Source organism: Dermochelys coriacea, chromosome 24 (assembly GCF_009764565.3).
Source record: "Dermochelys coriacea isolate rDerCor1 chromosome 24, rDerCor1.pri.v4, whole genome shotgun sequence".
In the NCBI taxonomy this organism is placed as follows: domain Eukaryota; kingdom Metazoa; phylum Chordata; order Testudines; family Dermochelyidae; genus Dermochelys; species Dermochelys coriacea.
In genome coordinates, this window is record NC_050091.1 from 3,983,677 (window position 1) to 4,008,486 (window position 24,810).

Consider the following 24,810-nt stretch of genomic DNA (forward strand, 5'->3'; position numbering starts at 1 on the left):
GGGCAGTGCTGAGATCCCAGCATGGCATGGCCACTCGATGAGCTCACCTTCTGCTGTGACACCATCACAGTGAGATGGGGCGGCCCAGGATGCTCAGGGGAAGCCGGGGGGGGGGCAGATCTGCGTCCTCACATGGTGCGTTGACAACGCTGCCCGGTATTGCTAGTGGGTGGCGGCACCTGGCACCCCAATGGGATGTGACACAAGCCTGCGGGGACGGGAAGGCTCAGGCTTGGGATGATGGAAGCCCTCTGGAAAATGGCCTGTTTTTTGTGGGGCTCACTGACAGGGACCAGTGACGTCCTGGCTCCATTGAAGTCAATGGGAATTTTCAGTGGGGTTAGGATTTCACCCACTAAGGCCCCAGGGACCATCAGAGAGCCTTTCATAACAGGATCTCCCATCTGCTTAATGATGCACTAGTGAATTTAAACTCCCAACCTGCACCCCTGCTGTCACCTCTCTGTTTTGTAGGTGGGGAAACTGAGGCACAAAGAAAAAAATCGACTTGCCCGAGGTCATGCAGTGGGCCACTGCCAGAAGCAAGAATGGAACGCACATCTCCTAGTACCCCTGCTGCTCCAACCACCAGGCTGCACTCCCTCCCCAAGCCAGGGACAGCATCCAGGACTTCTACCTATCAGATCCCTCACTGTAACCATGAGACAGGGGCTAGAACTCAGGCATCTGGATTCCCATCTCCCCCTGTTCTAACCACAAGACTCCACCCCCATTGCTCATGCCCACCCCACCCAATGCTTTCTCTCTCTCTCACACACACACACACAACTAAATTGGAAAAAAATAAAAGGTTTTTTTAAAATTATTATGTGTATCGATTCTCTCCCTCGCCCGGGCATTCCTTCGGGGCTGCAAGAAGCTGCCAGCGCGTTCCACATTTCCTCACATTCCAGCCAGGGCCTTCCATTGTCTCCGGGACCACAGCAAAGTCTTTGGAGCGGGGACAAAGAGCGGGAGAATAAATAGAACGGTGACATACACCCATGATGCATGCAAAAAAAAAAAAAAGAAAAAAATCATCAATTTCATTCAGTCGCAAAAGGGGCCTGACCGATGCACTTTATATTTAGCCTCCCCAGGGAGACGGGGGCTTTTTTTGGTTGCCGTGTGTGGGAGATAAGAGAGATTTTTTGGTTCTTCCCTTATAAGGCTTATGGGGAGCTGTGCAGAGTGAGGTCACCTTATTGAGGTCATCCTACCCCCTCCCCTTCCCTATTGGCCCCACCGCGAGGCTTTGTCTGGGCTCGATTGAACCAGTCATCTCAGCCCAGCCTTAAAGGAAACAAAACCCTTAATTGTCTGGCTTAGACCCAAAGGGCTGCCCAGAGACACAGAGCAAAGAGAGGCAGCTGTCTGTGGCCTCTTAAAGGAGCAGCATCAACACTACCCTCCCGAGCTTGCCTCCAAAGGACACGTCTACACTACAGCGGCGCAGTTATGGCAGCCACGCCACTGCAGTGCCGAAGCATAGACGCTGCCTACATCTTTGGAAGGTGTTTCCCCATTGCTGTTGTTAATCCACCTCTCCGAGGGGCCGTCACTGGTTTGATGGAAGGGTTCTTCTGTCGACCTAGCCGCATCTATGCTCAGGGTGTGACGTTTTTCACAGCGCTGTAGCTAGGTCAATCTAGCTGTTAGGTGCGGCCCGGGCCTAAGGGAAGGACTTGCTTCCACGAAAAGTGGAACCAGAGTAATGAAATAGAGTGTGAGTTGCGGCTTTAGCGATGTCCATTCTCTTTGCCCAGGTGCATGGGCCCCGGGAAGGGTCTCTTTCGTGGCCTCGCATGGGCCAGTGTTGTTTTGTTTCATTTCATGCAGGGGGAGAGTGCTGGAAAATATTCACCATATGTGTGCCCGCGTGTGCGCACGAGAGAGACTGCCTCTGTGACTGGGCTTGTACGTACATGTGAGAGAGACTGGGCATCTGGACGAATGCGCTGGAGCGTTTGTGTACGTAAGTGCACGAGAGACTGTTTGTGACTGGGCTTTGTGTGTGTGGATTTGCATGTGACAAGGCGCGTGTGTGTATGTGTCTGCATGTGTGACAGTGTGATTGCGCTCGTGTGTTGGATCGCTGTGACTACATACCCAGCATGCAAAGGTGTGTGTGTGAGAATATTCACAATGTGGGTGCATATGAGCATGGACAGTGAACAACACCAATGCTCTGCCTTGCACATACCAATCCCCCCCCATAAAAGACCCCACAGTCCCCCAATTCAGATTACGTGTGCTCCGCTGACTAGATTTAACAAGGCCGGATAATTATGGCTACAAGGACGGGAGTTAGATTTGGGCCAGTGACTTCTTGTCAGTTACAAGTTTTGGGTGTGTTTTGACTTAGTTTCGGGGTCTTCTTGATACAGTCGGAAGCCCGGTGTCAGGTGTGGTCGGAGCTGCTGAATCCAGGTTGGGTCTTATCTAGCCCTTCCCACCAATAGATCTCGAAGCACTTTACTAAGCAGGTCAGTATCAGTAGCCCCATTTTACAGATGGGCTTGCAGGGAGTCCCTGGAATAAAGGGGACTGGGAGAGGGGCACATGGAGTGTTTGAGGGGGATATGGAAGGATGGCCAGAGCCCCTGCGGTTTGCAATCAGCACGGCCCACAGAAGCAATGGAGTATGCAAGCCCCAAGTCAACAACAGACCTAAGACTAGGGAAGGATCAGGGAGGATTGAGGACAAAAGCTTAGGGAAAATCAGAAGGCAGCATCCCCTCCCCTGCCTCTCGAAGCCTGCCAGGGAGGTGAAGTGAAGGAGCTGGAAGGGGGAGGTGGCACAAAGAAATGTAGTGACAAAAGAGGCAGAAATTCCTGGTGAAATTAAACACATTCCTCACTGCCCAAGTGGTGACAGAAGTGGCCAAGTGGGGCCAGATGGTGGAACTAGATCTCCATCTCCCAGGAGAGGGGGAACGGCAACCAAAGGGACCCCAGCACTGGGGTTGGCTGGCACAGGGCGAAGGCCAGACAAGATGTCTGGGGGCTAGAACCACATGGACCCAGCCCCAGAAGGAGGTGGAGCCTAGGGATTCAGCGTGGTCTGCTGGCGGGTGAGTGCATTGCTGCTACAGCAGCTGGTGCTTCCAGGGCCCCAAAGGGGGTGTGGTTTGGCAGACATGGGGTGTGGTTAGTTCTCCACACACTCTTCCACACACAGAAAGCAACAACAACAACAATCATCACTCCCTAGCTCTTATCTAGCACGTTTCGTCAACAGATCTCAAAGCGCTTTACAAACAGGTCGGTATCATTACCTTCTTTTTAGTTTTGGGGAAACTGAGGCACAGAGCAGGGAGGTGACTTGCCCAAGGTCACCCAGTAGATCAGTGGCAGAGCTGGGACTGGAACCTGGGTCTACTGAGTCCCAGTCCAAAAGCATAAAAGCGTTACCCACAAAGTATGCAGATGGCAGAAAGATTGGGGGAGTGGTAAATAAAGAAGAGGACAGGTCGCTGATCCAGCGTGATCTGGAACGATTGGTAAACTGGCCCGCAAGCCAACAATATGGATTCCAAGGCAGCCACATGTACAATCACACACCGAGGAACACAGAACGTGGGCCATACTTACAGGCCAGAGGAGTCTATCCTGGGAAGCAGAGGTTCTGCTGAAAACGACTTGGGGTCATGGTGGATAATCAGCTGACCATGAGCTCCCAGTCCGATGCTCTGGTGTGAGCCTGAGATGCACAAATGGGGGGAATCTCGAGTAGGAGCAGAGACGTTATGTTACCGCTGTATTTGGTTCTGGTGCAACTGCTGTTGGAATCCTGTGTCCAGTCCTGGCGTCCGCAATTCAAGAAGGATGCGGATAAATCGGGGAGGGTTCAGAAACGAGCCAGTCCCCCTGCTCAAACCAGTAGACCCTACTCCCCTCCCAGAGCTGGGCCTAGAACCGGGCATACCGACTCCCAGTCTCCTGGCTCAAATCACTGGACACCCCTCCCCTCCTAGAGCTGGGTGTAGGACGCAGGGACAAGATTTTTGAAAGTGACTAGAGGTGAGATGGTTTTTCCTTCCGTTTTCAGGTGCTCAACTTGAAGTGACCTGGTTTTCAGGCAGTTCTGAGCCACCAACCCTCTAAAAGCCAGGTCCCTTTAAGGCATCGCAAGTGCCCCAAATCACTAGCCACTGTGGCAAATCTTGGCCTGCCAGCCCTGCTGGGGTGCTGGCCAGGTCTCGCTGCCCTAGGGTGGCTGGTTTTTATACTGCCTAGCCTGGTGCCGGTGAGAACGTGACGAGTGCCAATTTGCCCCCCCCTGCCACTTTGCGCCAAGGTTCCCTCTGTAAAGCTCTAGTCACTACCGCATGCACGTCTCATGGCGGGGAGGTTGGTGCCTGGCTGGCATGGCACCTGGGTGCCAAGCCCTCAATCTGCTGAAACTACGGCAGTGCCTCTCGGTGCTGACGCCCGGGAAGCGGGATGGACCCAAAGCCTGCCATCAGGGGAGGGTAAGGTACGGGGTGGGGCAGGCGGGGCCTTTTTCTGAATCTCAGCAGTGGTAACCCTACGCTGTCTCCATGAGACGCACCATGAAACAAGGCCCCGAAAACAGGCTACAATGTGACTCCCCTGCACTCAGGCGTCTGTGTACCGGCCAGGAGCTGGAAAAGCGACTGTGGCCAGCTTGTGATTCAATGCAGGCCGTGTGCCTGAATCAACGACCAAGGGTTTGTTTTTTACTATGATTATTATTATTTGGTTACCATCCCAAAGAGTGAATTTGCCCTTAAAAGGAAACAGCTGGGCTGGAAAGGCCAGCTAAATATTAGCCCTTATCAGACTTCGACTCCAGCCTTCCCCACAATAGCTGGACGGGGGCCGTTGTTGGTTTAGGCCTCTCGCTACCTCCAAACTAAATTACGAGCGTGGGCAAGGAAGAGAGACAGCCGGGCAGCGGGCAGCCAGCCAAACAAGGCCAATGGCAGCCATGCATTGCCCGGGCAAGGCTGTGCCCCTTGGGGGAGCACTGGCCTAGGGGAAGGAGAAGCAGGCCGAAGGATCTGCTGGGGCAGGGGTAATGGCTGGAGAATGCCAGATTTAGCGGCTCTGGTCAGAGGTGGGAGAGATGCTCATCTGAAAACATTGATCCAGCAGTGGGAGCTGCGGACTGGGAGTCAGGACTCCTGGGTTCTCTGGGTAGGCAATGTGGTCTAGGGGTTACAGCAGGCAAGCACTGGCAATCTGGACTCCAGAGTTCTTTCTCCTGCTTTGGCACTGGAGGGCTGGGTGACTTTGGGCAACACTCCGGCACTGCGTGCCTCAGTTTCCCTGTAACTAAACTGGGGGTGATATGTTAATAATAAAAATAAACTTGATGTCAGAGCGATTTGTTGCTTGGATGCAAGGGGCTAGTCAAATAGTTACGAAGGACATATGGCAATGACGCGGAGTTCTCTGGCTCACGCGCTACCCTTCTCTGGTTTCTTACCAAAAAATGAGAATGTTGCCGGACTAACTTAAAGGACTGCTGTAGCAGGGCCAGATTTCCTCAGCCCACACTAGGGGCTTTGGGAAGCAGAAAACAGCCACAATGCAGTTTGCTCTGGCTACGCACCCCCATCTGCCTCCCCGAGAAGCAGAGATTAGCCCCCCCCAGCAATGCATTCTGGCCACAGCCTGATCCGCTCCCTATGCCAGGGGCCGGGAACAGGCCAGAGGCAGAGTGCTTATGCCAGTTTCACACAGGGCAGGAAGATGCACAGTGCAAAGAGCATACCGAGTCAGTGGCACATGCTTTCAACTCACAACCCAAATGCGAGGAGCCTGGGTTATGCCCATTCTGGCCCCTCTCCATTGACCTGGACTCTGGTGCCAGCCCAGCCCATCCGTGCACGGATAGCGTGTACCCATAAAGCTGCAGCGTCAGCGGTGACTATCGGGCTTGCGGGTGACTCAGCCCTCTCGCCCTCTGTCTCTCCTCTTTGCCTCGCACAAAGACCCCCATTCTTCTCCCTCGCAGGGATAGATTTTTATGGTACCCACAGCCTGTGTGTGGTGGCTCAGCAGATAACGTACAAAGGCCTGATTGACTTGGATCATACACTGGTCTTGGCATTTCAAGCCCCAACGGGCCAGCGGAACGAGGGCACAAGATGTTGGCGCCACAAAGAAAAGAGCTCGGGATGTGAGTAGGCCAGACGCTGCCCCTCGAGGTACAGCTGGGGTGGCTATTCGCTCGCCCACAAGAGCTGACCTTGTTAAATCAGATCTCTCTAAGCACCCAAGCAGGAGTTTTCCAGCAACCCTTGAAGATCAGCTTGGTAGCCACAGGCAATAATGATCCTATTTTAAAGACCCTTCTGGTAAAGGGTGTCTAAGGTTTGTTTCCCTCATTCTGCAGGTGGGGAAACTGAGGCACAGTGGGATTTTTTTTTTAAAGTGACATGACCAAAGGTCACAGAGGGAGTCTGTGGCACAGCTGGACCCAGAACCCAGGAGTTCTGGCTCCCAGTCCTGTGCGCCTACCCATGGCACAGATGGGGAAACTGAGGCACAGGGCAGTGGAAGCCAATATTTTTCAAATGCGGGTGCCAATAGCTGGCCACCAGAATCCAAATCCACACCTCGGTGGCTTGATTTTTCCTGGGCACTGAGCACTTACCGCTTTCCTTGACCTCTCTCCAGCAGCGCAGTGGGAAGGAGGCAGGCTGGCTGGTGCTGCCTGCATAATTCCTGGGGGTCTCTAGCCACATCTCAGCCCCTCTCCACTGGGTACAGCAGGCCCCTAGTTACCAAAGTATTTATATCATGTCATGTGAGGCGCTAGCCTGCAGCCATTAAAGGGCATCAGTTGGTCTCCAGCGTGCTCATTTATTTCCAGTCACTAGATGCCCCCAAGGAGCCATGTCCTGCCTCCGTCCCTCATTAAATAAAGCAGAGCTTTGCTCACGGCCGTCTGCCACCAGGGAGCTGCCACTTCTTTCTTGCAACAGCACCCCTTCTCCCCCTCAGCCTGCATTGGGCCCCATTAACGCCTGCTCCCCTGGGCAATTCCTTTCCAGCACTGGGTACATCGCCACAGCCCATGGTAGCAAGCCTGAGACCCCGGGTCAAGAGCCTCGGGCTGGTGCTACAGAGCTATAAACAGCCCTGTCGACATTATGACTTGGGCTCTGTGACCACCCCCACTTGGCCTCAGAGCCTGAGTCTGGCCATCTACACAGCTATTTTGTAGGGCTGTAGCGTTAGCCTGAGTCTGCAGACCCAGGCTCTGAGACTAGCTGCCACATGCCGTGCTGACATCCCCACTCATGCTCATCGTGGACACATGGAAGGTTTGTTGGCCAAGCCGCAGGCCTGGGTAGCAGGACTCCTGAGTTCGATTCCCCAGCTCTGCCACTGACTCCTTGTGTGACCTTAGAGTCAACTGAGCCAGGGAGAATTAAAGAGCAGTAAAACTTTCCTCCCGGTGAGCCATCACTTTCTCCCTGGGTGGTTATACAGCCCCCCATTATCTGAGCCCTTCTCAGATGTTCATAAATCCATTGTCCCACCTCCACTGTGGGGAAGGAAACATCACAACCTCCATTTTACAGTGGAGGGAAACTGAGGTAGGGTGCGGGGAAAGGGACTGGCCCAGAATCCCCCAGCGAGCCAGTAGCCAACCAGGAATAGAACCCAGAAGTTCTGCGGGATGCCCAAGCTGCCTCTCCCAAGTAGAGCAGAGATTCTGACTAGGGGTGACTCTGGGATAAGGCGCCTCGCCATGGGGCTCATTGTAGTAGACACTGAGCGCTGTAACGGTGGCAGGAGTTGCAGATGTTCAGATCCCCCCACTTCCCCGCAGCAAGGAGATTGTGGCACCTCCCAGCCGTAGCCTCCTCTGGCTAGTTTTCAGGGGCAAGTGGTAGAGGCCACATCCGGGGACAAAGTCTCTGGGACTGTGGTGCAGGGAGCATGGGAGGAGCAGCGGGGGAGGGACGGAGCCAAGGAGCGAATGGGCCTATCGCCCCTGGGCACAGCACAGAAAAGGGCTGATCTTCGAGGAGCAACTCATGCTGCCCAGGTATTTAGGTGCCTAACGCCTCTTGATGGCACCTAAAGACATTTGAGGACCAGGGCACAAGTCAATTTCCCACCACACTGCAACTAACCCCAGCTCTGTTTGGTCCTCGGGCTCACACGGCCCAGCTGAGAGGGTGGTACCCCAGGGATCGGACAACTGGGAGGCAGAAGGGAGTTTAGATTCACAGGCCGCATCATCAGGCCTGACCTCCTGTATATCGCAGGCCAGAGACCCCCTCGCCTAGTTACCCCTCTCCTGCAGCAGCATCTTCTCTCCTGCCGGGGGATGGCCGAGGGGAGGGGAAAAGCGGAATCTCAGTGATCGTCTTGCCTCTTAAAATACATCCCCGCTCCTGGGGGAGTTGCATCAGCCCATCCCAGATGACACATCTTGCAGGCAGCCGGTCAGGAATCCGTAGAAAGAGCAGCTGCATTCTGCTGTCTCATGGCTAAATCAACGGCACCCTGCCCTGGCGCTTCCCAGCGGCGCTCACAAATAGCTGGGTTTGGAATCTCCCGCCCGCCAGTCTCCACTGGCTTGGCATTCAATTACACTGAGGGTGATTCTGCAGGAATCCGTTTGGCTCAGGGATCAGTGAGGCAGCTGCAAGTCCCAGCTGCTCTTCTTCATCGGTTTCTGGATGTAGAGGGAATCAACAGAGTAGCCGAGCTCCTCCTCCAAGGATTCCCTGACCACACCTCTGAGAAGTACCATTGCCATTCCACAGTAGGGAAACTGAGGCCTGCCTTCTACACTAGGGGCTTGTCTACAAGGGCAACTACTCCTGATTAACTCCATGTGTGGGTGTGCTTATTCCAGATTAGCTTCATTCACTTGGGAAGAGAGGTGGAAGTTAATGCCAGGCAGGGCCAGATCCGGATCTGAGGACCTGCCCCACAATAATCCCTCTGTTAGCTGCTTTAGCAGCACTTCTCTCTCCTGACCCCTTGAGCGACCCAATGGGCCGCTCCGAGGATTGATGCCTAAGCAGGGCGATGGCTGGGAATTGAACATCATCGATAAGTAGGTGTGAGGCTAAGCGGGAGGAAAGATGGTCCAGTGGCTAGGGCCCCAGCCTAGGAGGTGGGAACCTGGGGACTTGTACAAGTCCCTGTTTTAGCACACATTTCCTATGTGATCTAGGGCAAGTCACCTGCAGCCCATGGGAATAAGGGGCCTAAAGACATGTGAAGATCTCTAGGCCTTAATTTCTCCATCTATAAAACAGAGATGAGCCAGTGAATGCATTTAAATTGTGAGGTGTCAGATACTGTGCTGATGGGGGGCAGATATATAAGGGAGACAGTCCAGGAGAGGCTGGGGTATCATGCATCAGATGGATGGAGGAGTACAATCCAGCAGCCCTGCCCTGCTTTGGGTGAAGTTATGCTGATGGCAGAATTGGGGCAATCCCTCTGTATCCCCAGGCCTCTTGACTGGGTACCAGGGATGTTTCCCCAGCTTTCAGGACAACACAATGAGCTCAAGCAGGTATAAGCTCAGTTCTGAAATCCATCTAATCCTCCTGTCTCCAGCCCCTGCATGAATCTGCCCAGACATTGGCCCGCTGCAATAAAATATATGCTGGTGCATTGTGCCAGGTTTCTTGTGCCAGGTGGCATCATTTTGGATCACTGCAGCCCAGGCTGCACCCTCTATGATCCTGCTATTGCTCCAGCTTCCCCATGCCCAGAAGAGCTCTTGGCCTGCCTTAAAATCCCTCGGGCACCGAGAAATTAAGCTGAGTCCTGGAATTGTCCACAGGTAGCACCCCAAAGGAAGAGCATGGGAATATTCTCTAGGTACGTCAATAACCAGCCCTTTTGTCTCTGCTCCCTAAACACAGCAGATGTCTATGGGCTGGTGGAGGCAGCTAAACATTGGTCGCTCTGAGAGCGGAGGTGGGGGAAGGATTACTAAGACTCTTTAAAGAGGCAGTCACTTGCAGAAGATCAAAAGAGAGAGATGACTTCACCCCCAGATGTTAGCCACGTTCCATTCAAACTCCATGGAGCTTTTACCAAGGCTCTGAGCACGGAGAGTGGAATCCCGCTTCCGTCTCCTCCCCCCGGGCCCACACAGAATAGCTGCACTTCAAGTGAAAGTCTTGGTGGGCCGGAGGATGCTGCGGAATCGTTGGTGACTTTCATTCCACTTTGCCAGCAGCCGTTTTACTGAGGGTTTGTCTAGGCTAGAGTTTTTGCTGCTGTTTTAACTCAACTAACTGATTGCCAAGTAACCCAACTTTAGCCCATTGGGATTTCTTACTTGTATTGCACCAGTACACTGGGGGCCCCAGTCATGGCCCAGGACCCCATGGTGCGAGGTGTTGCACAAACACAGAACAAAAAAAAACAGGCTCTGCCCCAGAGAGACCACTAATCTAGACACACCACAAATGTTTACAATTACGGCTCAGCTCTGTGACTTGGAACAAATGTCTGCGGAGTGTCCAGACTAGCTCAGCAGGTTGGTATATTGCTTTGAAATTTTATGGGACAGGTGGCCAAGTAAAGGGCAAGACACCAAACCATTGAGGTGGGAAGCCGGTTGCTTTATTAAATGATAGACGAGGCACAGAATACATTGCGTGGCTCATCTGGCATGTCTCAGCTGGCGTTATGAGCGTAAAGGACACGGCAGCAGAGCAGAAGGCTCGGTGGGAGCGGCCGATCGGCGCCGTCCGCTTCAAAGCCGTCAGCGAGGATTCAAAGCAACCAGCCTGCAAAGGCGTCCACTTGTCTTTGGGTTACACTGTATCATCTTCATATACGTCCCAGAACCGACAACAGCCCTGCAAGCTCCGTCACAGCTCAGCACAGGGAAGAAAAAAAAAAAGAAAGTCTCATTCTTTTTCAGATCAGGACTAGCAATGAATGAGTTGGACAAACTCCATAACAGTCATTTCCTCCCTTGGTGAAGAATTTGAGTGACCACCATCCATTCATGGTTGGTTGGGAAGAGGGAGCTAGCCCTAAATCAATGTGATTAGGTTGTTTAGTCCAGGATCTTTGTTAGATCAACAGGAGGGGAGGTAATGAGACATTTTGGATGTGTTGGGCCATATCTTCAGCTGGTGTAAATGGTTGTTTTTTCACACGCTCTGATGGAGCAGTGCTGATATATACCCCCTGGGGATCTGGCCCATTGACTTCAAAGGAGATAGGATATACACCAGCTGAGGATCTAACCCTGTGTATATGCAGGTCAATGTGTGGACCTAACCAGCGTGAAGTGTCTCTCTCATCCCCACAAGGCACACATGGCATAACTGTCTGATCATTGCAGGTAGGGGGTGCAGGTACACAGGACAGACCTAGCAAGGTGTTCACAACAGGGAGGAAGATGCCCTGGAAAAAGTTTGCCTTCCAGCTTAGCTGAGTTCCTGATGTCCTCCTCATTAAAACTAGAGGCAACAATACAGGTGGTTGTCTCAGCTGTATCTTGTATTGTTATCTTGGCCAATACCCAACCACGATTCCTGGGAACACTCTTTCAGACTTAGTATGTTTCAAGGGGAAAAAAGGACCATGTAGAATAGAGCCCATTTTACTCTGGGTGATGATTTCTCTCTTGACTGGTGTATTTCACATCTGATGCTGGAAATAGACAAGACAACCCCAGCTCAGAGGAGACCTTCATTGCTCTCAGAGGAGCGCTGTCCTAAAAGGATGGCGGGTGGTTCTCTAGACCTGGCGTGTGAAAGCAACCTCAGCCTTTGCAACTCAGTAATCTTTGCAAGTGCTGTCAGAATGTATTTTGCTGTGGATCGAGGTCATTTTCCCCACTCACATGCCAATGGACCGTAGTCATTTAGATTAAAAAAAAAGGCAGTGAAGGTCTTGTAAAGACATTGCTTTGTTTACAAAGGTATTTAATTTACACGCTAACAGACAAACCAGAAGACTGAAATTAAACAATTCTAGAGCAGCCATGGAGGAGGAAAAATGAGCCCGATTCTTATTTACTCTAAGGCCTGCTCATGTAATGGGGCCTTACCATGGATGTGAATTATAGTTACGCACTGCCCGAGTGGTGTAATGGGGCCAGAGGATAATTGAGAGTCAGGTCCAATGCATATTTGTTATGAAAAAAGTAATTAAAAAATATGATGGGTGCGTTCCTCCCAATCCTAAATGCCTTCGTGTTGCACCCAAGAGGGTGAATTTTCCCCGGTGTGGGAATGGATGTAGCCAATGCTTACAGCAGTGCAGAGCTTGTGTGTTACTCTCTGTGAACTGTGTACCCCACGGAGATAGGGCCGAACCCCAAGCCCCTGATTCTACTTTGCTACATTCTACAGAACACTGGAATTTAATTCTCAAGTGTTTAAAATGAAAATCCAAACAAGTGTGTTAAAAAAAAATCATTACAAAATTGGTAAGTGTTACAAAGGTCAATTTCCTAAATGCTGCTTCCGATTGTCAATAGAAAATGGCCTATTTTAAGTTTAGAAGGGGGCCAACTATTAGAGGAGACTGGGGTGAAGATACCACATCTGCCCTACAATTACATGGTTTCACTTGAGCAGAAGTAACAGCTGTGATGTGTCTGTGGTCAGTGTGTTCCTGGACCCCTTCAGTCATCTTCTGAAGACCATGATTCTTGGTCATCTTTGAGCTGGAATTTCAGATGCTGGCTGGGTCCCAGGTGAAAGACATCGTCTCCAAAAGGGGATGGGACAGAGATGGTCTGAGCCTCAAGGTCCTGTCTTTGCATGTGAGCGCTCTGCATTATGTCAGTGAATTTGCTGTTGTCAGTTTCATTGGAGACCTGGCCTTTCTTGGAGTGTTCTTCTCCAGCTCCATGGCCTTCTTCGTAGTCTGGTGTTTGCAACAGGCTCTGGCTTAGCATCGTTTCCGAGATGGGGAAGGCCTCTGGGTCCTCTCCCTGCAATTCCTGGGTGATGGTGACCTTCCCAAAGAATTCGTCCCCAGAAGACCTCACCTCGTGCCCTCTGGATTTTGCACAGTCGTTCTGATCGGTGAGTGGCTTCAGGTCTGAGATCCCATTCAATATCTGCTCTCCTTGCAGCCCATTCAGTTCTCCGTTTGTGTTGCTCTCCGTCCAAATGTGGCTGGATGTCATCAGTTCCTTGGCATGCGGTGAGGAGTCCAGAAGAGTCTCCTGCAGAACCCCTGTCTCACTCATGCTGCCATCTCTCCCAACCTCTTGGGTCTGGTCTGACACGTCAACCCCACCTGCAGCCTCCTGTTCATCTCCAGTGTGCAGCTCTGAAAGCCTCGCGCCCAACATCAGCTCTTGGTTAAACTCCAGAGCTTGCTCCACAATCTCCAGGATGTCCGAGTCTTTCATGACATCTGCCGGAATCTTTGCTACTGTCTCCATGGAGTGGTCCATGCCACTTTGATTTATCTCTGTAGCATCCTTTGGCTGCCTGGGGTGAAGTCCTCCACTGACCTCTGGATCAGAACCCGGATGGTATTGGGTGACATTGGGTGACTCATCCTCAGAGGAGAGAGGGCTGCTGGAATCTGGGCTTCCTTTCTGGCTAAGAGGCAGTTGCCCTTCCAACACAATCTCCCCTAGGTCAGCCATGCTGGTCAACGGAGAAACCTTCTGAGCATCTTCAGGGTCTAGGTCACCAGGCTCAGTAGCATCCAACATTCTGTCACTCTCCGTTTGAGCATCACCTGCAATGATGCCGCAGTCACTTGCTTTGGTTGGGAAACCATCCTCCTTTTCTGGCTCCCAGGTGAAATCGGAGTGCTGGGGCTTGCTCTCCTCTGGAGGAAACTCTCTACTCTCACTTTCTTTGCCCACATCGCTCTCCTGTTCAACGGTTCCTTCTGCCTCCTCTTCCGATTTAGCCTCAAAGAGTCTCTCATCCCTCGGCACTTCGGATGGCGCCATGAGCATTTCTGGATCGTCTGCAGCGAGATTTAATGTATTGACCTTGATTTCTTCGAAGTCCTCCGAAACCTCAGCTTCCTCCAGACTGGGCGTCTCTTGGCTGGGCGCCGAAACCATGAAATAACCTCCTTCTTCCTCCGCGCGCTCCGATGTTCTTGCCAACACCGGGCCAGATTCATCCTCCTCATTACTTTCCTTCTGTTGGGGGCTTGTGGGTGTGGCCCTGCTCTCCAGCTGTCCTACGTCGTCTGGGGAAACCGCAGTGCTTTCGGGGGCTGGTGGTGAATCTCCACCATCATCACTTACTGGCGGCTTAGTCAGCGCCTCCTTTTCATAGAAGCGCAGGGGTGTGCTGTCTGGCAGCGTTTCCTCCAACATAAGCCTCTTGCCGCTTTCCAATTCCTCCTCCATCCCTTCCATTTTCTGGGAGGCATTGGGGGAGACATCCTCCAGGGATCCCAGGGAGTCCTCAGATTCTGAAGAGTCACCTAGTGCCTGGGAGGCCGTGTTTATGTTCTCCGGCCTTCTAGGTTCTTCGCAGAGTTCTCCCCCAGCTTCACCCTCATTGTCTATCTTCTCCCAAGGCTCCTCCAGCACCTCGGTCAGTTCATTGCTGATTTCATGGCTTGGGGAGTCTCCAAACTGCGGGGCAGGTTGGCCCTGGAGGTCCTCGTGCTCTCTGTCGCTGGTGCACTGGTCTTCTTCCATCAGCTCTGTGCCGGGGCTGGCCTCCTGCTCTGTTTCATTGTGTGGCATGGGATGCTCACTCCCTTTAAAGTGACCTGCATCATCATCTTCATCATCTCCCATTATTTCTTCTATCTCTGCACCCAAACTGCTCTTTAGCTGCCCACGTTCATTTTCTGTTCCTTCTGTGCTGGTCATTAAAGTGTCTGCCCAGGCTGGTTCTTGCAGAGCAATGTCAGCGGCTTCCTCTGTCTCCGGGTAGCCCGCTGCATCTTCCTTACCCTCCCCTTCCTGCTCCTTTGGCAGGTGCCTTTGACAGTCTTCTGCCACGTCTTCCTCTCTGCCCAAGGACTCCAGTCTCTGAACATTCTCCAGACCCTCGTGCACCAGCATAATGTCTTGTTCAAAGCCGTTCTCTTGCAGATCCCCAACCTCCTTCTCCAAGGTATCTTCCTCCTGCTTTAAGTTTTCATGTCTCAAGGCGTTCTCATCTGTGCCAAGATCCTCGCGTCCCAAAGTTTCCTCTTCCAGCTTTGCCTTGTGCCCTTCACTGTCCTCTCTTGTTCTGTCCAGGGTCTCATCCCCCAGGATGTTTTCTTCAGCCTTTGACACAGTCTCCTCCCCAAAGATGGCCTCTTTGGTGCTCAAGAGCTCATGGTCGGAGAACACCTCTTTCCTCCCTTCCTCTCCTACTGCGGCATCAGTCTCATGAAGTGACTTTTCCTGCTCAGTGCCACTAAGATGCTGTTCTTGGGGGCTTTCCATGACCAAAGCTGGGTGACTTTCCATGGGAAAAGCGTGAGTTGCTTGTATTTCCGCCTGCAGAAATTCACTTTCCAGCATCTCGGTTTGGAAGTTGTCTTCTTCATTCTCCCTGGAAGGGCTCCAGAGCTCTCGCCTTTCCTCGTCTTCTGACAGATGCAACGCTTCTGTGCTCACCACCTCAAGGTCTTCTTCACCTCGGTCAAACTCTTCCACATTCCCTTCTGCAGGAGGTAGTTGGCTGTGGTCACTTATTCCAGCCTCCCAGCTCTTTACCTCTGCTCCCGATAAAACCAGCCCGCCTTCATCTAATGGACTTCCCCGCTCTGTGCTTTTGCAAACTGCATCAGTCTCCCCGCACATGTCTGCGCTCTGTGACGGTGGTGTCTCTTCTTCTTGACTCTCGTTCTGCTCCCAAGATTTCACTTCCTCCCGGGTCTCTATTTCAGGCTTTCCCTCCGTGACTAGAATGTCAGGGATGCTTTCTTCATTCTGCTTGGTGGAAGCACCTAGCCCTGACTGTGACTCCTCTCTGTCCTGCTGAGCGGAACTTTTCACATCCGGGAACTCCTGAATGTCTGCTTCCCTGGTCTCCTCTTCAAAATGGGGCTCCAAGCCACTATCCATTTCATCTGTGGCTTCGGTGCCTTTGACTGCCTGGAGCTGCTCTGCTGGATGACTGGCTTCCGTCCGGCCTTCATACTCCGTCTCCTTTCCTTCTTCCCATACCTCTGTGCTGGGAGAAGCAGCTAGTCCATAAGCCTCTTCCAAAGGAGCAGAGTCATAAGAATGCATGTCATTTGGGGCCCTATCTGCTTGAAGAGGGCTGGAGGCCACAGCTGGTTCGGAACAATCTATTACTTCCTTCAGTGCATCTTCCAATGCTTCATTGACTAGCTGGCTGGGACAGAGCAAATCCTTGGGAGCCAGCTTCCCAGGTGGTTCTTCACTGGGATCTTTCTCAACGTCTTTCCTGGCTTCCTCGTGACATTCATCCTCCTGGCCAACGTCACCTGCTTCCACCTGGCTTGCGGTTGGATCTCCACCTTCTGCTGCCGGGCTCCTGCGTTCCAAGTCTGAATCGGACCATCCCAATGGCCGTAGCTCCGGCACGGTGGAGCGCATGGAGTCAAGCCTCTCGAACGGCTCCCGGGAGAAAGAGTGGGCCACCGTCTCTGCTTCGGCAGCTTTGATCGTCTCTCCAGCGTGGGACGAGCCCAGTGTGACGGGGACTGAATGGCCCGGAGTGGCGGTATCCCTCACAGCCTGGGCACTTTTCAGAAATGGGGACTGAAGGACTGAGTTGATTTTCTGGAACTCTCTAGCAACGGGGCCGTCACTCTTGGGCAGCACAGCAGCAGCTTGCAGCTTGGGGGAATCGATTTGGTTCCTCAGTATCTGCATCTTGCTCTCTCCCTTCTGGAAGGTGGTGGGGCTCAGTCGGTGGTCCCAGGAAACCAGTCTCCTGCTCTCAGGCGTCATGGCTTGGAGTTTGCTGTTACTCACTTCCAGCTTGGCATCTGCAAAGAGCACAGAGGAAAACAAGCAGAATAAATAACCAGAAGAGTATCCCCAGGGAGAAAACACCAGCTACTCAACGGCTAAAGAGCTAGCAAAGAGAGGTAGACCAGGAACTGAAGTCTGAGGCTAAAGCTGGACAAATTCCGGTTAGAAGGCATGGAAGCGAGGGTGATTAACTGTTGGAACAAACTACCGAAGGAAGTGGTGTATCCTCCATCTCTTTTTGGAAAGAAGCTTCAGTCAAATGCGTGACTCCAATAGAGTTGCAGCTGCTTATACCATGAGGATTATTTTTATTTAGCGTCTTTCAGAGGCGCCAACCTTCTGATTTCCCCTGGGGTGCTCCACCCCTGTTCCACCCTAGACCCCGCCTCCCACTCCTCCTCTTTCCCAAGGCTCCAACCCCCGCCTCTTCCCGCCCCACCTCTTCCCGCCCCCGATCCTCTGCCCCCCGCCTCTTCCTGCCCCGTTCCACCCTCTCCCCCAAGCATGCCCTGCCCTTACTCTGCCTCTTCCTGCCCCCTCTCCTCTCCTGAACAGCTGATCTGCGAGGGACGGGAGGTGTTGGGGCAGGAAGAGGAGGAGCTGATCAGCAGGGCCCATCGGTGGGTGCTAAGCACCCACAATTTTTTTATGTGAGTGCTCCAATCCCGGAACATCCACAAAGTTGGCATCTATGGTGTCTTTCCTCCAAACCGTGAATAAAATTCACCCCTCAGCAGTGGGCCAGCACCACGCGAGTCTCAATTATTTTGAAGCCTTAAGTGGGACTTAAGTGGTGCAAAGTACTTGTTCTGCATGCTAGGCACAGGGATGAATTTCGTCCCATATGCATTCAGGAATCGTCCATCATTGGAATGCAGCCACTTCTGGGGTGGAACGTAGCAGCTGTGTGACAGCGCACAGGAACGCTACTCAAGCAATTAGGTATGGGATGGGAGGATTAATAGCCAAACACTACCCTCCCATGCAATCCTACTGACATTTAACAAGGTGGTACAGCTGTAACTAAAGCAGAATATGTGGATAAAACTTAAAAATCACATATTTTTTAACAGACAAGGACAATGACTGTCCTACTCCACATCAGATGGGCATAGTGGCAACTTGCTACTTAATAAAAAGAAAAGGAGTACTTGTGGCACCTTAGAGACTAACAAATTTATTAGAGCATAAGCTTTCGTGAGCTACAGCTCACTTCATCGGATGCTGTAGCTCACGAAAGCTTATGCTCTAATAAATTTGTTAGTTTCTAAGGTGCCACAAGTCCTCCTTTTTTTTTTTGCGAATACAGACTAACACGGCTGCTACTCTGAAACCTTGCTACTTAATAGTAATTGAAAACAAAAATGTGTAAGATCTTTTAAAAATGTGAATGATGCCTACTCTACGTGCTTAGAATTACACTGCAGTATTTCCCCAAACGCTAGCTTCAAAGACTTTTCATGCAGATTGTTAGATGAATGAATTAGAAACACAGGGCTGATTACAGGGCTCCAGAGGAATCCAGACAACAATAATACCTTGTCTAGTATCCTCCATCTGATGCACTTCAGCATTCAACCCACACCTAATTACACCTCCCAACACCCTAGGTGTGGTTGATGCCAACTCCTGCAATATTATGGTAAAGCTTATGATACCTGGTGTTTTTCTTAAAGCCCCAGCTCCAGGAGTCCTGTGAGAATCTCAGCTTTCATTCGGGAAAAAAAAAGTTTCTAACCTTTGTAGTTGCAGAGAAAACCTTGGAAACATGGGCCCTAACAACTCAAAATCCAGAAGGAGAATACAGAGAACCTCAAAAATATTATTTACAAAAAATGATCATGATTTTTAAGCCAAAATCATGATTTTTTTTGTGTGGAGAGGCCTGACTCCTGGTTTTTGAAGGCTTAGGACTGGCAATTTTACAAATGGCGGGGGGGAGGGGAAATAGGTGAAATAACTCAAGACCCCCTTTCTACTCCCTGTGCCCCCATCCTGCGTCTCCTCCACCGTGGGGGAACGTTACAAGGGTGCTTCCCAATCGGATCCTCTGACGATCCCACAGGCTTTGTTAGCACTCCTTGGGGATGAGATGCTACTGCCCCAGAATAGGCGAGCATGCGTGTCCGCGCTGGTGAGTATATGCTGTGTGTCCCCCATCTGCGACCGATCCACAGAGGACATGTAGCTGCCACCTATGGGGTACGTCTACACTGCAATCAAAGACCGGCGACATGGCTGACTGTTTGGGGCTTGGGCTGCAGGGCTATAAAATTGCAGTGGAAACATCAAGGCTTGGGTGAGAGCCCGGGCTCTGGGGTCCCCATGACGGGGGGTGGGGCTCAGAGCCCGGGCTCGATCGTCGCCAATGCAATTTTTAGCCCGAGCTCCGCGAAACTGAGTCGATTGACCCGGGCTCCGAGATTCGGCGCCGCGGGACTTTCAATTGCAGTGTGGAGGTAGCCACAGAGCCTTGGCTGGCGAGGTCAAGCCGCAGCAGCTCACGCTGCTAGCTCTGGAGGCCTCTGGTTCACGGCCTGGTGCGGCAGGGCTGGCCTACACAACAGGCATGGCCCAGACGGCATACGGGAGCTGCGGGAGGAGGAAACCTTCTTACCTCTGAACCCATTGACCAGTTTGTACTCTGCTGAAGGTATTTGCAGCCTGCTGCTCTCAGCTTCCAAGAGCGTCCTGCAAGAAACAGTCAGATGTTGTATTATTCGTGGAGATGGAGTACAGCAGCTCCCTGAAGCCCCACGTGAGACTAGGCCCTGCTGTGCTCGGCGTTGTACATAGACACTGTAAGAGGGCTGTATAAGTTGTGCCCTGATGCTCCTTTGTAGCTGGGCAGGGAGGGGTGGGTGCTGTCACCTCTCCAGCCATCGCAGGGCTGCGGGGCTAGCACAGGACCCAGCGATGGGCCGAAGTGATCAATAGCAGTAGAAAAAAAAAACCCAGCTAAATAAATAAGGACCTCGTCCTAAGGCGGAAGAATCATCCCAGGGGGATGAATCGAATACAAAGAGCTGCCACTGAAATTCAAAGGGACATGGGGTGAAAGGATCCAGTTTCGCTCCATTTCATCAAGGAGGAAACTGAAGTCCCGCGAGGGAAAGTAACTGGGGGACGGTCACCCACCCCCCTCTGCAGCAAGCGGAGGGGTTGTAAAAAGAACAGAGTAAACTGAGGAAGGGATTGTCCACCCTCGCCCTGCTTCTGTCTGTCATATGGACTGCACTGACACAGCCTCCCAGCTTGGACCTGGCCTTAGACACGTCTGAAAACAGAGCAACTTGAAGTCTCACATCCCTCCACACAGCGAGGCCGGGCAGTGTGACACACGGGGAAACTGAGGCACATAGTAGCTACATGACTCGCCCAAGGTCACACAGGGAGTTTGTGGCAGAGCCAGACATTGACCCCAGGGCGCCTGAGTCCCCGGCGAGTGTTCTGACCACTAGACCATCCTGCCTCTCATGCTGTCTGTTAGCTGGAACGAGCCCGGATGGGGGGTCTCTTGCTGGCCCCCCCAAGATCTTCAATCCCAGCCAAAGGCTGAGGCCTGACGGATGTGCTGTGACTGCTATAGCACCATGACAACCCCCATGTTCAATAACATTGGGGGCCCTTACGCGCTGGAACGGGGCTCATAACAGGACCCTGAACCCGACAGCTTTGCCCAAGGGATACGCTTTGCAACACGCGCTCCATTGCTCCCTTTCTCCTTTGCAAAATAGACCCCTCTCCTCCAACAGCCTGCCCCCCTCCCCGCACACCCGCCCCCTTTCATCCCCCCACAATACCACTGTTACACACAACCCTGCCCCGCTCCGCAGTGCTAGGGGACAGCCACCTATTCTTGAGACCCAGGCCCTCGATGACATAATGACTAGACCTGGAGGGGCTCCCCGCTCCATGGAAGACACTATTCTCATGCTAATCCCTCCCCCCCAACTAGACTTTTGTCTGGGAGCCATCTGGATGGGGAAGGGAGGGGGCAGGAATGCAGCTTGCCAGCAGGTTCCCAGGGAATGGCCTTTGCGGAGGGAGGGAGCAGAGAAACGGACAATAAAGTCAAAGGCGCCTTTTGCAACCAGCCAATAAATGCCATGTTTCATGTATTTATTTATTTCTTAATCCCTTTGCAAAAGGGGCTTTTCAAAAAACAAACCAAACCACCCAAACTCTTGTGAGATACGGAGACTCCGTTTCTGCGCATGCTTCATTCTCACCCATGGGGAGTTGCCTCTCCTGGCTTATTTCACGTCCTACCCCTCTGGGGAAGGCAGCTTTAGGCCTCGGGTACAATCCTCAGGGGTGTCTGAGGATGTCGGGGCCAGGCCACGTCTACACTGCGGGTGCAACAGTGGGTCAGATGCTTGCTACAGCGACGGAAGGGGTTTTTCCATCAATGCAGTTAAGCTGGCCCTCTGAGAGGCGGTAGCTAGGGCAACAGACGTATTCTTCCATCAACCTAGCCCTGTCTACACTGAGAAGCAGGTTGGTTTAACTACGATTTTTCACCCCCCTGAGCGCCATTGTTATGTTAACTTTTAGGTACCAAGAAGGCCTGGCAGAGCCCTGTAGTATAGACGCAGCCTCTGCCGAAATAAGGGGTTTTTCTATGGGGATAGGAACACCATCGGGAGTGTGGTTTTTTTCACACTGATGGAGCCATACTGACCTAACTTTTCTGTGTTGACCAAGCCTTGGAAGGCTTAATAGGCAGCAGGTTTAAAACAAACAAAAGGACATACTTTTTCAACCATTGTATAGTCAATCTGTGGAACTCCTTGCGAGAGGATGTTGTGAAGGCCAAGACTCTAACAGGGTTCAAAAAAGAGCTAGATACATTCATGGAGGATAGATCCATTAATGGCTATTAGCCAGGATGGGCAGGAATGGTGTCCCTAGCCTCTGTTTGCCAGAAGCTGGGAATGGGCAACAGGGGATGGATCACTTGATGATTCCCTGATCTGTTAATTCCCTCTGGGGCACCTGGCATTGGCCACTGTCAGAAGACAGGATACTGGGCTAGATGGACCTTTGGTCTGACTCAGTATGACTGTTCTTATGCTTTGCCAGTATAGCCGCATCTGCACTAGGCGGGATCAGACCTCTCCCCAGCCCCAGCAGACAGAGCTATGCCGGCAAATATTTGTAGTGTAGGCCTGGCCTATGTGATTTAGGAGCCCAAATCTGCACTAACTCAGTCCTGGCCTACACTTAAAATGTAGATCTTCAGGGGTGTGATCAATTCACCCCCCTTAGCACCATCGTTAAGACGACCTAGTCCCCAGTGTGAACACAGGTAGGTTGACAGGATTCTAGTTACTGCCACTCGGGGAGATGGATCCCCTACATCAACAGAAGGGGGTTTTCCTTGATCTAGGAAGCGTCTAAGCCACAACGGCACAGTTGTGGCCCGTCAAGAGAAATTTGGGGCCTTGGTACATCATGTTTGCTGGAGCCCCACCCCCTCCCATTTCACCCCAGTTACAGAATCTTTGGGGGCCCACTCCCCTGAGCTCAGGGCCCTAGTACAATAGTTCCTCCTCCCACCTCATCAGCCCCGGCCACTGGAGCACCCATGGCCTCAACAACGCACTTTGAAAATGTAGTACGGACTGCCCAATTACAGCACTTTCAGGGCGTGCAGCGGGTCATGCTCAAGTCAGCACGTCCTAAGCCCCCCTGTGTAGACAAGCCCTTAGGCAATTGGGAGCCTGAAAAAAATCAATGGGATGGAGGTTCCTAAATCACTTAGGTTTTGAAAATGTTACCCATTGTCTAACCTGGAGCATTTTTTCAGTATAACATATGCCATGAAATTGCCAACATGGTTACACTGGCATAGCCCCACTCTTTCATACACCCCCAGCCTGTGTGAACACTCTTTGTCCAGTATCCGGATATGCAGCAGATGGAGGCAATGCGGCCTATGGGATAGAGTACTGGACTGGGACTCAGGAGATGTAGATTCTAGTCCCTGTTCTGCGAGGTGACCACGGGCAAGTTACCTCGCCTCCCTGTGCCTTAACTTCCCCATCTGTAAAGTGGGAATAACGCTGCTTTTCTACAGGTGAAAAGGGCTAGGAATTGTTATTAGGGTTTAACCTCTGGTCAGTGCTGAAACTTGCTCCTGTTTGGTGGCCTACATACGCCATTTAGTGTTGTCCAGTTGCCCGGGGGAGAGTAGTCCGGGTGGCTAACACAACTGGCACTAACCAGCTGCCTCATCTTAGCAGACGGATCAAGGGCGGAACAGGCCCCAAAGACTTAACTCCCTCCTGTGGATAAACAGCTGTCAGTGCCCCCAAGGGCTTGCTAGACCAGGGGTTCTCAACCTTTTCCTTTCTGCGGCCCCGCCCCAACATGCTATAAAAATTCCATGGCCCCCCCGTGCCACAATAACTGGTTTTCTGCATATAAAAGCCAGGGCCAGCGTTAGGGGGGGTAGCAAGCACTGCCCCATGCCAAAGGGGGCACCATGGAGCTATATTGCTCAGCCCCATGTGGCGGGGCTTCGGCTTTCCTGGTCCTGCTTGGCGGACCCCCTGAAACCTGCTCACGACCCTCCAGGGGAGAACCACCGCGCTAGACCATGACCAGGGGACACACGAGGGTTGGGTGGAAGGAGCAGAGCAGTGGCTATCCTACCATCAGCACACTGGAGCCTATGATACTCTGTTCCACCATCCTCTCCTTCCTCACCCAACTGATTCCCAAAGCCACCTGGCCTGCTCGGTACCAGCTGACTGGCCTGGCCCGCTGCAGCAAGGGGTGGAGAGCAGCCGAAACCACTTGCTGCTCCATGTGCATCCTCGCTGAGCCGCCTTGGTCATGTGAGCTTTGCTGGACCCATTAACGAGCCATGTCCTCATTAGCAGGTGGCACAGCCCAGCATCAGCCTTTCGGCCACAAAGGCCACACAAACAAGAGGGAAGCAGGCGTGAAGCAAACCGGCATTGACCTGCCCCAAAATCCGTTCTTTGCAAAGAGCTGGTTCAACTTATTACCAGCTGGGCTGTGCACCCCTCTCCCCCCGTGGCTCTGCTTCTTCAGATCTGGAGGGGTTGGCTAAAGCAGCTTCCCGAGATGGGAAGATTTCAAGAGGTGAAGAAGCCTCCACTTCCCTAGAAGTTGGGTTCTCTGAAGACCCTCTCCACCCTGGTTGCCCAGCATTGGCTGGGAGACCGTGCAGACGACTGACGTGCCAGGGCCAGCTGTCACCTGGGTGAAAGGAGCTGGCATCGCTCCATTTCCTAGTGCGGTGGTCCTTACAGCCACCAGATTGGCAGCCTCAGCACAGGCTGAGTGGCCTGTGGGGGCAAAATGCTCCTCCAGCCCCTAGAGTTAGCCTCTGAAGCGTAAAGTGCATGTGTGGAGGGGACATTGGGGGCCGGTGACTAGGGTCAGACCCGGAGCCTTCGGAAGCAAAATGACCTCCCATGCTGGGGCACAGGGGTCAGTAGAGATTCAGAGGGGAGAGCGCCCCCTACTGACGCACCCACCCCGCTCCCTGCAGCACAGTGCCCCCTAGCGCCATGCTGGGGCACTGCGGCCAGCACTGACTCAGAGGGGAGAGCGCTGCCGGTGGCCCAAGGGGGAACGACTCACCTGTAGGTCGCCACCTCCAGACCGAGGGACATCTTCAGATGCATGAGCTGCTGTCTCTCCTCCAGGACGTGAGCAATCTGGACTCCCAGGGCCTCTTTCTCCTGCTCCAGAGACTCAAGGGCCAGCTAGAAATATCAAGCAGGAGGGAGCAAAGGTCAAGACGCTGGCGGGTGATCCCAGCAGTGCTCTGGGACTGCGCCCACTAGCTCCCGAGACCAAAGCCTCCCACTAATGAAGATCTGCTCGATTGGAATTCGAAGAAACTAACCCAGCTCCCCTTCTGCTGGTACCTGAGCACCTCCCAGTCTGCTACGTACGTTTGCCTCTCT

General features: G+C 52.6%; 1 protein-coding gene across 2 annotated transcripts in view; it reads right to left on the minus strand.

Annotated features, from left to right (window-relative positions):
* Window positions 1-10,566: 10,566 nt before the first annotated feature.
* NES (nestin) overlaps window positions 10,567-24,810 on the minus strand; it is a 61,954-nt gene continuing 47,710 nt past the window's right edge. The window contains exons 2-4 of one of the 2 annotated variants that reach the window (XM_038383129.2): window positions 24,482-24,606; window positions 19,479-19,552; window positions 10,567-16,875 (exon numbers count right to left, since the gene is read on the minus strand). In XM_038383129.2, coding sequence (XP_038239057.1) covers window positions 12,611-16,875; window positions 19,479-19,552; window positions 24,482-24,606 — 4,464 coding nt within the window. In that variant the 3' untranslated portion in view covers window positions 10,567-12,610. The remainder of the gene's footprint in view (window positions 16,876-19,478; window positions 19,553-24,481; window positions 24,607-24,810) is intronic. The other variant, XM_038383130.1, reaches the window with a different exon arrangement.